The 12,804-nt window shown below is 38.6% G+C and overlaps 1 protein-coding gene across 1 annotated transcript in view; it reads left to right on the forward strand.

The window, feature by feature from the left end:
• Window positions 1–12,804, forward strand: part of GALNT13 (polypeptide N-acetylgalactosaminyltransferase 13) — a 290,475-nt gene that overhangs the window by 239,432 nt on the left and 38,239 nt on the right. Inside the window, exons 9-10 of the mRNA XM_070731536.1 lie at window positions 5,583–5,722; window positions 9,665–9,763. Of these exons, the coding sequence (XP_070587637.1) occupies window positions 5,583–5,722; window positions 9,665–9,763 (239 nt within the window). The remainder of the gene's footprint in view (window positions 1–5,582; window positions 5,723–9,664; window positions 9,764–12,804) is intronic.

The raw sequence follows: 12,804 nt of genomic DNA on the forward strand, positions 1-12,804 counted from the left end.
GTTATTATTTTTTTGCCCGGAAACTATTCTTCAAACATTTCTCTTCACTTCCTAGTTTGCCACAAGCCTACATATTAATGAATGATTTTGACATGTCTAGTTTGATTTAATACCAAAAATTACAGAATAGGGCGTTCCATGTCAGAGAAAATAAGTGAGGCCATTAATAATTAGGAAATAATGGTGTGTTTATGATACTGTTGGGTTATGAAGACCTAAAGGCTTTTTCAATACATCAAAACAATTGCTTGAGATTTTGGAAATGAAGACATGCAGTATTTTTAATAGTTTTAATAACAGTGATTATATTAACATTGAGATTGTAGCCAAATTGTTGTGATGTTAGGGGTGTCATACAAGAGCTGGCAGTATTGTTTGGCTGCTGGAAAGAGTTTTAATTTCCTAGTGTGGAGGGTTAGTTCCTATGCAAACAGAATTTAAGGGGAGAACAAAAAAAATCAAATAGGATAAAACAACTACCGTCACATACAAACCTTGCTATAGGAATGTGTTGGTTAATATCCTCATTTTAACACTTTATGAGTTGTCTACTGCAAAGCTCTTACTTCTACTATTCCCTTTAATTAATTAAATGTTTGTTTCAGCATTTAGTACTAAATTATCCATGGTGAAATATTTATAAAGCTTTATAGCCAAGTTTTAAATGATCATGTATCCTAGAAAGTTTTGGAGAGAAAAAACCCCAAACATTTAATTTTATGGATCTACATAATTCAATTTTAAAAACCTCAAAGCATCACTGTTTGAAACTTAGATATGAAAATAGATTTTCATTTCGAGAACTTGTTTATGCTCAATCAAATATCATCAAACCCTCTTGTTTCTAGAAATTGCTTTTCTATGAGAAAACAGTTCCATCTGCTGGATGCTAAGGGTAAACATAAGCTTTTCACTAACCATAATTAAATTATATAAGTTTCTAATGATATACTATAAAATGTATTTCTTATTGGCAAAGATAAGTCTGCTTTGAAATTAACAAATTTTGCTTTTGCGTTGATTTTTTTTTCATTATCCTTTTATCGTATGGGCAGATGGGCTTTCATTCATTCATTCATTCTGCATCATATAGAGGTTGTCGAAAATTAAGCTTCCCTCCAGATAATTGGGTTCACATTGGAATATAATATCTCTGATTCATTGATACAATTCCCTGATTTTGATATCCTTCAAACATCTGTAGATATTTATCAAGAAAACTATGGTGTGAATTATTTTCTTGTTTTGGACAGTGAGAGTAAAGGGGGAATTTTGTTTAAATGGAAATACAGATATAAATATTTAAGCTGTTCCTTCTGTGTTCCTTCTTATTGGACTTTTGCTGTTGAATAAGGGGACTTGAGGATTTCAAGATGAATTTATAGAAAAATGGTGAGAAGGAGGATTAAAGATATATTAACTGCTCCTGATTTTACAGGAGTTTTTTGTGGCGATCAATAAGGAAACGTGATAGTTGTTTTGTCCCAATAGGTGGTTTTTGATGGGGATCCCAAGTAAATGGTGAAAACAGGTAAAACCCACCAGAATGAAGTCATAGGTATTACAAAGAATAATAGAGTTGGAATGGACCTTGGAGGTCTTCTAGCCCAACCCCCTGCTTAGGCAGGAAATCCTACACCACTTCAGGCAAATGTTTTCCTAACATCTTCTTAAAAACTTCCAGTATTGGAGCATTCACAACTTCTGGAGGCAAGATGTTCCACTGATTAATTGTTCTGTTAGGAAATTTCTCCTTAGTTCTATTTTGCTTCTCTCCTTGATAAGTTTCCACCCATTGCTTCTTGTCCTACCCTCAGGTGCTTTGCAGAATAGGTTGATTTCCTCTTCTTTGTGTCCTCTGCTATCAGGTCTCCCCTAGTCCTTCTTTTCATTAAACTAGACATAACCAGTTCCTGCAACTGTTCTTCATGTTTTAGCCTCCAGTCTCCTAACCATCTTTGTTGCTCTTCTTGCACTCTTTTTTAGAGTCTCAACATCCTCTTGACATTATGGCAAGCAAAACTAAATGCAGTCTTCTAAATGTGGCCTTACCAAGGCTTTATAAAGTGGTATTAACACTTCACATGATCTTGATTCTATCTCTCTGTTAATGCAGCCTAGAACTGTGTTGGCTTTCTTGGCAGCTGCTGCACATTGCTGGCTCATATTTAAATGGTTGTCCACTAGGACTCCAAGATCACACTCAGGTTACTACTATTGAGCAAGGTACAACATATACTGTACCTGTGCATTTTGTTTTTCTTGCCTAAATGTAGAACCTTACTTTTTTCACCATTGAATTTCATGTGACCATAAATGCCATTAGCAAGTACCCAAAATGCAATTACCGGTATGTGACTGGGGTGGGGGACTGTAAGCATCAGAACTTCTAAAATAGGTAGTATGTAGTCTGGGAAGTCTGACTTAATTTGGAATGATTGCTGAGCAACCAATCATTAAATGAGTACCTGCGTGAACGATCAGAACAGAATTACAATGTAATTATCATAATTATGCTAGCAATGCTTGATATAGAGAATAGAGAATGAAATATTGTTGTATTTCAGTTCCATAACACATTTTCAGATAGATAGAGAGAGAGAGAGAGAGAGAGAGAGAGAGAGAGAGAGAGAGAGAGAGAGAGAGAGAATACCAGGAAGAAGTTACTCAGCTTGCAATTGGAATTTCCATCTCAAAAGTGACGTAAAACACAGAAACACATGACTGTATTTCTGAGCAACAGGGATCCTATGGTCCTGATTGTCAATATAACTGCAGGACCACAGAAGAGCAAGCTGGGGGGGAGGGGGTGTACCATGGAGAGACTGGAACTCCAGAGTATTGGGATGCAGCAATAGATATGTGGGTATCATGAGGGATGGGTGGAAATTTTAACTCTTTAAGAACTATGGAATTTGAGTTAGTTTCAGTGATTTAAAATTTCTCTCTTGCAGAGCTACTAAACAAATATCTTGCCATAGGATGAGACATGGTTCTTCTCCAAGCTATTACATAATATCAATAATACATAATATCAGTAATAAAGAGCATTTGTTTTTGTAGGAATTTATTAGCTGCTGATATTCTTCTTTTGACAGTAGTATGCTATTTAAGAACTATTTCAGATTGCATTCTAAGGAAGCTAATAATAATTTACTCTAAAGATGAAATATACTATGCTAGATATGATGATCAGTGCTCAGCCAAGGTTGTAAACATTTATAGGGCATGTCAAATTTTTCAACTTTCAATTCCCAAACATTAAAAGTGCTCAAAGGTTGTGAGATGCCTTGGGGATTGTAAACATACTTTGGTAACTTTATTATAATTACTATGTGCTTTGATACCACTCACATAAAACACCTCATTGTTTCTTTTCTGTAACTCCCATGTAGCCCCAAAAACCATTTTGGAAAATTGAGAGACATTATAGAAGATTTTATGTGTGCTGTAGACTGGCTGCAAGGGAAGGAACATAATTTCTGCTAACTTGAAAAGGGTTTCTGCCCTTAGAAGAATGGTGCTATTCATAAAAGACTGCAATCTTCTACAAATTTATCAGAATTAACAAGTTTACCAGAAAAGAAATTATGTTGAATGTGTTCAAGGGTTACACTAGATTGTTCTCTGATTACTCTTATTCCAATTGAGTAATCTGTAGATATATTATAATACCCAATATATACATCTATACACCCAATATATGTACACCTAATAATATTTAATGTGTGGAACCCCAGGTTCAAGCCAACAGGTAGTCCTTATTTAGCACTTGCCGCGGACAGCAATCATTTGCAGTTACAGTTATGATGAAAAAGTAAATTGTGAGCAGTCCCATTTATGAAATTAATGGTACCTCTGTCTCAGTGTCAGTTTCCCAGGTAAACTAGACAGTAAGCGTGACCTGATGAAATACTTCTGCTTAATTTTAAGACTATATTAACAGAATCTTGTAAATCTGAAAGTACAAATCTCTCACTGACTGCTTTATAGCCTAAGAAACTAGGAAGGGTTCCTTTTGAGCTTATTGCCCTAACTATTATGTGGCTGCACGCTATTCCCTTTCTTAATTGACCACTCCCTAGACACCATTTCACAGACCGGTCTTTCTCACATTCCATTACACTCAGGTTTGTATTCACCATAACATTCAGTTAATATGTGTTGTCCTGTCCTTTCCCCCCCCACCTCTTCACAGCACAGAGATATTGCCTAAACCAGGAGTCTGCAACCTTAAACACTCAAAAAGCCATTTGGATTCATTTCCCACAGAAAAGAAAACATTGGGAGCCCCAAAATGTAATTTCATTTCATTTCATTTCATTTATTAGACTTCTATGCCACCCAATCCCCATGGAACTCAGGGCGGTTTACAATATTGAATAATACAATACAAAGATGCAGAAGTCAAATATAGATAATAAAAACGGGAAAAAAACCATTATAAAACTCCTGACAACGTATCCAATCAAACACGCATACATATCAGTCAGTCACCATTCAGCCATGCATAGGTGTTAGCATTCATAAAACCTAGATGGGCATGGCCAACTCGAAGTCATCTGACCCACAGACAACTGGTTGTTAAAAACACTGGGAGACATCCCTTAAATAAAAAAAGGGCTAACTACAAGTTAACAATCTCAGTTGTTACCTTTATTAGTTGCGTAGAGTCTTCCAGCAAGCTGGTACTGCTTTCTGATGCTAACAGAATCCTAATCAATTTCACTCTAAAGCAAGGGTGTCAAACTCGTGACCCACAGACTAGATGCATCACGTGCTGAGCTGGCCTTGGCCCTGCCAATTTAGCAAAGTTGGGGGGGAATCCTGGTTAGTGACCCGACAATGCAAGTTTGACACTAAAGGCTTTTGTTTGCCTTGTGACTTGCAGTGTAGACTTGCTGGACAAACAACTGGTGCGAGTATAGTGCTTTCAGTGTATATTCCTCATTGTGTGCTTACTTACTCTCTTGAGATCCCTTCCTCTCCAGTTTTAATTCCTTTTTGGTTAATCATCACAGGGCTGGGATGATCATTCCAAAGGACAAGAGAATGTGGAGAAATGGCTATAAGATTTGTCCATTTTTCCCATTTCAACTTAACCCTAATTCTTCTCACATTTGATTAACAAAAACAAAGGAAAGCTGAAGTAAAACCATAAGCACAGTCATAATCATATTATTTTTCATTTAGCAACCACTGTGTTTAATCATCAAGTTGCCAGTCCCAATTTCAGTCACTAAATGAGAATTATCTGAACACTCATACAAAGAGACTCACTGAGTGACTTAGAGGCAGTCATTCTTTCTCAGACTCACTAAGTTCACAGAATTTGTAGCCATTGAGAAAAGTTGGAGAAAGGAGTGCTTACATTGAACTCCTGATGGTATATAAATATAACAAAGTATTTGAGCAATAGCATGACAGTAAGAAGACAGCATTATGCATATTGTTTATGTCTTACTGACCTAGAGGTAATGTTTATAGTTTATTGTAAAATTTGTATAATTAAGTGCTAAAACTGTGACTTGGTTTTGTTTAAAAGGATATTGAATATTCTTTTTCCTCCCCTAACAACATAGGAGTTGTCAAAGTGGATTACGGAGATGTATCAATCAGAAAAGCATTGAGAGAAAACTTGAAATGTAAACCATTTTCGTGGTACCTAGAAAATGTGTATCCAGATTCTCAGATTCCACGTCGTTATTATTCCCTTGGAGAGGTATGAATATGGGAGGGGGGGGGGTTGCATAAGAATGTATTTTTTAAAATGAAAAATGTCTCAGATAAGTCAATGTAATTTAGTTTAGGCCTGAAGTTACACCCAGTTTATACTGAGTACATTCACAGTAATTTTTAAAGCAAGAACCAGTCTGGTTTATAATGCTGTCAGCATCTAGATCTTCTAGAGCCGTGATGGCGAACCTATGGCATACATGCCAGAAGTGGCATGCACAGCCATCTCTCTGAGCATACAAGTCATTGCTATTCCGAGTTCCAGCACACCGGCTAGCTGGTCTTCACGTGCATGAGAGCGCTGGAACTGGAAGAGCAGCCACCCAGGGCACATATGCATACTGGGAAGATGATCTTCTGGTTTTCACTGAGTGCATGAGCACCAGCCAGCTCATCTTCCTGCATTCATACATGCTGGAAACCGGAAGACCAGGTGGTTGGTGCGCATGCGTGTGCCAGAAACTGGAAGAGCAGCCACCCAACACATACATGCGGATCGGGTGGCTGCTCTTCCTGTTTCTGGTGCGCGTGCATACACACTCTTGTTTCAGCATTTGATGCCGAAAAGATTCACCAACACTATTCTAGAGTATTATCATTTAAAAAATTATCACTTTACTTGATTAGATATCTTTTTTACATTCAGAAATGAAAATTATGAAGCATGAAATCTTAAAGCTGCTGGAAGGAAGTCCTTAATTAGTTTAATGAAGCTTGCCCAATTTTTACTTAATAAACAAATCTTGATCAAGTACTACTTTTCCCCCTGAGAAATAGATATCTCTTTTTATATTCTTTTAGCTCTGCTTTAATAAAAGCTACTAATTGAAGTCCAGATTCATTAAAAAGGATTGTCCAAATGCTTAGGCAGAAATTGCCTACAGTTCCGACATTAGATATCTTAATATTCGTTTTTAAAAAATGTTTGGAATGGATAGCCTGAATATGTATCACATTTTACTTAATGGGCATTTCACGAGCGAACTTGGAACTCGTTCATTATCGTTAATGAAAGAAGTGGAGCAAAATATGATCTCTTACTTTAAGACTGAGTTTATGCTCCTTATTTAACATATTCACATTTAAAAGAGATTTCCATGTGATTCTCTTCTCGGTGATTGTTATTTGAAGTAGACATTTTCAGCTGCATGAAAAATAACACAGTTCTCCATATTTCTAAAAGGATGGTCATTATAATCTGCCATTTAATGTATGGTTCATGCAACTGTAAAGGTAAAACGGGTTTTCGTCTTAGAGCTACAAAAGAAAAAAATTACCACACAGAGAACACCATGTAATGTTGAATAAATTTATGTGGTTTAATTTCTGAGCAAATGGGAGGACAACACTGGGATGGTGTACCTTGAAAGGGTTCTTAGCAAGAAAATTGAAAGATAATTTTCCTCCTGTATCAGCTTACATATCCTTACTTGCCAGACTAAACAGTTTTACAGGAAGTCATCAATTACCATCCATAATTGGGACTGGAAGGTCCATTGCTAAGTGACACAATAATTAAGCACAATATCACGTGATTGCACCAACTTACAAGTTCCATCAGTTCTGACTGCAGGTTATTAGGCAAACCAGTGTAGGTCATTAAGTGTGGTGTCATAGGCCTGCAAATCCCTGCCGGCTTCCCCATTGACTTTGTTGGAAGCTGGCTGTGAAGGTTACAAATAGCGATCATGTGACCCCGGGATGCTGCAACCATCATCAATATGTCCCTTTGGTGAAGTTATATGACTTCAACTTGCAACTTCCGATCAGCTTTCCCATTGACTTTACTACTTCCTGCCAGCTTCCCCATTGTCAGAAGCAGGCTGGGATGGTTACAAATGGCAATCATAGGACCATAGGATGCTGTGACAGCTTCAACTTTTGAGGATCAGTTATGTTTCTATTTTCAACATTGTTGTAAATTTAACTTTGAATGGGTGCTAAGCAAAAGGCCAGCAACTGAGGATTACCTTGCAGTGATTTTAGGAGGTAGGATATATAAATAAGAAGTGATTGTGTGGTGAATTGAAACTAATGGAAGTCTTGGCAAGCTTTCAGAGGAAAGACAGTAGCAATGATCTACATATATAACATTCTGAATCCTATCCATTACCTTTATCTGTTTACCAATTTCCTCAGTTTAAAAAACTATCCACCTTAATTGTCTTAAGCATTTTTAGCTTTGCAATGGGCCCAGTTTTTAGCACTGAGTACAAAAAGTCTTTATTGTTTTCCACAAAAAGAAATAGCATTGCCTATAAGATCTCCGGGACCGTCTTCTGCCGCACGAATCCCAGCGACCAATTAGGTCCCACAGAGTTGGCCTTCTCTGGGTCCCGTCGACTAAACAATGTTGTTTAGCGGGACCCAGGGGAAGAGCCTTCTCTGTGGCGGCCCCAACCCTCTGGAACCAACTCCCCCCAGATATCAGAGTTGCCCCCACCCTCCTTGCCTTTCGTAAGCTGCTTAAAACCCACCTCTGTCATCAGGCATGGGGGAACTGAGATATTCTCTTCCCCCTAGGCTTATAAAATTTATGCATGGTATGTCCGTCTGTATGTATGATTGGTTTCTTAAATTGGGGGTTTTTTCATTACTTTTAATGTTAGATTTGTTCATATTGTCTTTTTGCTGTTGTTAGCCACCCCGAGTCTACGGAGAGGGGCGACATACAAATCTAATAAATAAATAAATAAATAATAAATAAATAAAGATGTTTTCCAGGCTGAAATACATAGCAAAGATTTACTTTGTATTGATAATATTGCTCATATGATCTGAAGCTGTTCGTCAAGGATAATGTTTGGAAGGTCTTTTAAAATACAGTAATACCTCATGATACGAACTTAATTGGTGCAAGGAGGAGGTTCGTAAGACGAAAGGTTCGTAAGACGAAACATTGTTTCCCATAGGAAACAATGTAAAGTCAATTAATCCGTGCAACCAAAAAAAACCCTGCAAAAAAACGGCTTTCGGCGACTGCTGGGAAACCGCGCGGCTGTTTTAAAAAACCCGGGTTCGGGGGGGTGCTGGCAAGCCCCCCAGGCCGGCTGCGACCTTTTAAAACACCCGCGCCGCTTCGCAGCTGTCTCCCGAAGCCGAACGCGGAAGTTCGGCTTTAGCGTTCGGCTTCAGGAGACAGCTGCGAAGCGGCGGGGGGTTTTTAAAAGGTCGCAGCCGGCCTGGGGGCCTTCCCAGCAACCTCCCGAACCGAACCCGGGGTTCAGCAAAATTTTGCCTCTTCTTACGAACTTTGTTCGAGTTACGAACCGGCGTTCGGGAGGCTTCTGGGAAGCCCCGCCGCCCGGCTGTCACCTTTTAAAACAGCCGCGCGGCTTCCCAGCAGTCTCCGAACGCCGGTTCGTAACTCGAAAAAAGTTCGTAAGAAGAGGCAAAATTTTTCTGAACCCCGGGTTCGTATCACGAGTTGTTCGTAAGACGAGGGGTTCGTATCTTGAGGTACCACTGTATAAGGAATGCTGAGAAAGAAATAGAATTTTATTTGTGCAAGTAATATAAGCACTAAAAGAAGGCACAATGTACATTCTTTTTGTTATCTTTAATTGAAAGCTATCTAGGAGTGTCACTTTCAAAAAGCAGTATTTTGGAAATTATAATTTTCATAGAAATTATCTCTTTGGATGAATGAAAACGGTGGTGCAGCTTCTAAGACAAAACTATGATTAATACAACTTAATATTTTATTTACAAATAAGAAGTGCCTGGTTCCCAGTGCATCTAGTGGCAGTGAGTAGATGCGCTTACTGGAGACTTACTGAACCCAGCGAAAACATGTTTATGTAATTTGGCATCATCCTAAATTTTATGTAATTTCAAAAACCATTACATTCCTGCTATTTATTTCCCCTTAACTATAAATCTTGTAATAAATATTATGAAATGTACTTGTTTTTATTTTTCTCCACAGATCAGAAACGTTGAGACAAACCAATGTTTAGATAACATGGGACGTAAGGAAAATGAAAAAGTAGGCATATTCAACTGTCATGGCATGGGAGGAAATCAGGTATACTATATCCTATTTTAGAATTATTTCTAAGGCTTAGCACATTGATGTTGAGGGGGTGGGAGTGACAAAATAAACATTACAATACAGCTTCTGTCATTTTGTACCTGTATGGCAAAATGATGTACATGTAAGGGATGGAACTTCAGTCCCGATGCTTGTTTCGTTGCACTGCTGAGACTATGGATTAAAGCTGAGTTTATGCTGTGTTTTACAGATAGAGTTGCTATGATGCTGTTTTTTCATTGTTCCTTTTCTTAGAATACTTTAAACATTTTAAGTTTTGTTCCATTAGAATTTGAATAGCTTGAAACATGGCATGGATCTATTTTCCTCCCAAAATCTGAATGCTTAGATAATGCTTATTTTCCTAAGTGAATCAACACAGAATAAAATCAAATTTGATAAAACATTTTTTTTAAAAAAAACTACTGCATGAAATATTTGTTTAAGCAGTTTGAAGTTTCATTGAGATTCCAACAATTATATGAAAAGTTTGTCCTATATTGTGCTGGGCTTTGCTTTAAGATACATTATAACGTCTTAAGTGAACAATGTAAGTAATTGTCCCTATTTTTCTTAGACAAAGCTAATTCCATTATTCTTACTATATTGTGATAGTTCTAGTCCATATATAACAGATTGCAGGAGATGGCGTAAAAAAGAATTGAACAGAGAGGCTTTTTTCCAGTGTTTTAAAGAAAATTAACTCAGAACATTGGCGTTTTTTGCATAAGAACTAAAGCTTAATTTCATTTTAAATATACAAGTATTTAATTTCCTACAATTTTAAATTCAATGAGTAGGTGTCAAATGCTTCATTGACTATATTTTATTTTATTGTGATGAGCATGACAAGTAGCAAAATGTCCTTAACAAATATAGGAATCCTGAACCATCTTTTATGCAAACTCTGAACATAGGACAGGACATCACAATCAAAATAGAATGTGGCAAAACAGACAGAATCCTGGTCAGGTTTAGAGTCAGTATCCTCTCTCCTCCTTTATTCAGTCTATAGGCTGAGCAAATATTGGGATGGGATGACTGAATTGCAAGATTAGCATAGTGTTAAAATTAGAGGAAAAACTATCATAGGTTTGCATTGATGACACTACTCGTGCACGCTCACATGTGCGAACCGACAGGGAAGGTAAGTGAAAACCACCCCTGGCTGCGATGTGTCTGTACCAGAGATGGGTTTCTCCCGGTTTTGACTAGTTTGCCCAAACCTGTAGCAAATCATGGGTGACATCACAGAGCCAATTTGGTCAGTGCCGGTCTGTGGATGTCGCCATCTCTTTTTTTGTTGCTGTTTTTATTTTTAAAAATTCTTTCTGAGAATTGCATGAGCAGAAGTTGCGTTTTTGGCACTGCACATGCATGGTCATCTTGTTTTCAGCTTTTTAAAATTTTAAATAATGCAGTAGGCGTATTCAATTAAGTAAATTAAAACCTATATTCCTTACTACGTTCAAAAAATCAGCAATATAATATTTTATTCAAAAGAATATTCAGTAATCTGGCTTTGCGTGTAGTATTATCCTTCCCAAATTTAATTTAATTTAAATTTAATTTATTTGATTTCTATGCCACCCAATCCCGTGGGACTCAGGGCGCCTTACAACAATAAATAATACAATACATTGTATTGTACAACTATAAATAATACAATACATTGATAAAAAAATCAAATGTTAAATAATAAAAAGGAGTAAAAAAAAACATTATAAAACCCAAGCAAACTATCTAATCAAACACACATACATACAAGTCAATCACAGTTTGGCTGTGACCGTGTTAACATTCATGGTCCCCAGGCCTGCCGGCAGTGCCAGGTCTTCACGACCTTTTGTAAGGCCAATAGGGTAGGAGCAGTGCGGACATCGGGGGTTGATTCCATAGGGCTGGGGCATCCACAGAGATGGCCCTCCCCCATGGGCCCGCCAACTGCATTGCTTGGTTGACAGGACCCAGAAAAGGACTATCCTGTGTGATCTTATTGGTGTCTGGGAGGTACTATATGCTGCAGGAGATGGTCCCATAGATAGTCTGGTCCTAAGCCATATAGGGCTTTATAGGTAATAACCAACACCTTGAATTGTGACCAGAGACTAATTGGCAGCCAGTGCAGCATGGGGAGCATTGGCGTTATATGGGTGTATCTAGGTACATCCATGACAGCTTGTGCGGCTGCATTCTGAACTATCTGCAGTCTCTAAATACTCTCCAAGGGTAGCCCCATGTAGAGTGCATTGCAATAATTGAGACGGGAAGTGATGACGGCCTGAGTGACCATGCACAGAGACTCCTGGTCCAAATAGAGCCACAACTGGGGCAGTTGGGGCAGGAGCTGGGCCAGAGCTAACCACAACACCAGGTGAACCTGGTAAAGGTCTCCCTGGCCACAGCTGAGAGATGAGGATCAAGGCTCAGGTATGGATGCAGAGGACTCCCAAGTTGTGTACCCTTTCAGAGGGGGTTAAAGTCCCCCATCCCCCCCAGTACAATGGACACAAAGATGGAATGGTCCTTTGGAGGAAATGCCCAGAGCCACTCCGTGTTGTCGGGTTGAGTTTGAGCCTGTTGGCTCCCATCTAGACCTTTACAACTTCCAGGCACCGGCACATCACATCAACCGCTTCACTGAATTGGCATGGGGTAGAGAGGTATAACTGCATATTATCAACATACTGATGATACCTCACCCAGTGCCATTATAAGATCTCACCCAGTGGCTTCAAGTAAATGTTAAATAGTAAATAATAGGGGGAAGAAGACAGACCCCTGTGGCACTCCATAACGTAGGGGCCCAGGGGTGAACCTCTGCCCTGCTACTAACACCGACTGCGAGCAACCAGAGAGGTAAGAGGAGAACCACTGTAAAATGGTGCCTCCCACTCCCAACCCCCTAGCCCTCACAAAAGGATACCATGGTCAATGGTATCGAAGGCCGCTGAGAGGTCAAGAACCACCAGGATAAAGGACTACCCCCTATCCTGGGCTCACCAGAGATCATCCATCAAATGAACTTTACCATC

Source organism: Erythrolamprus reginae, chromosome 1 (genome assembly GCF_031021105.1).
Source record: "Erythrolamprus reginae isolate rEryReg1 chromosome 1, rEryReg1.hap1, whole genome shotgun sequence".
Lineage (NCBI taxonomy): Eukaryota > Metazoa > Chordata > Lepidosauria > Squamata > Dipsadidae > Erythrolamprus > Erythrolamprus reginae.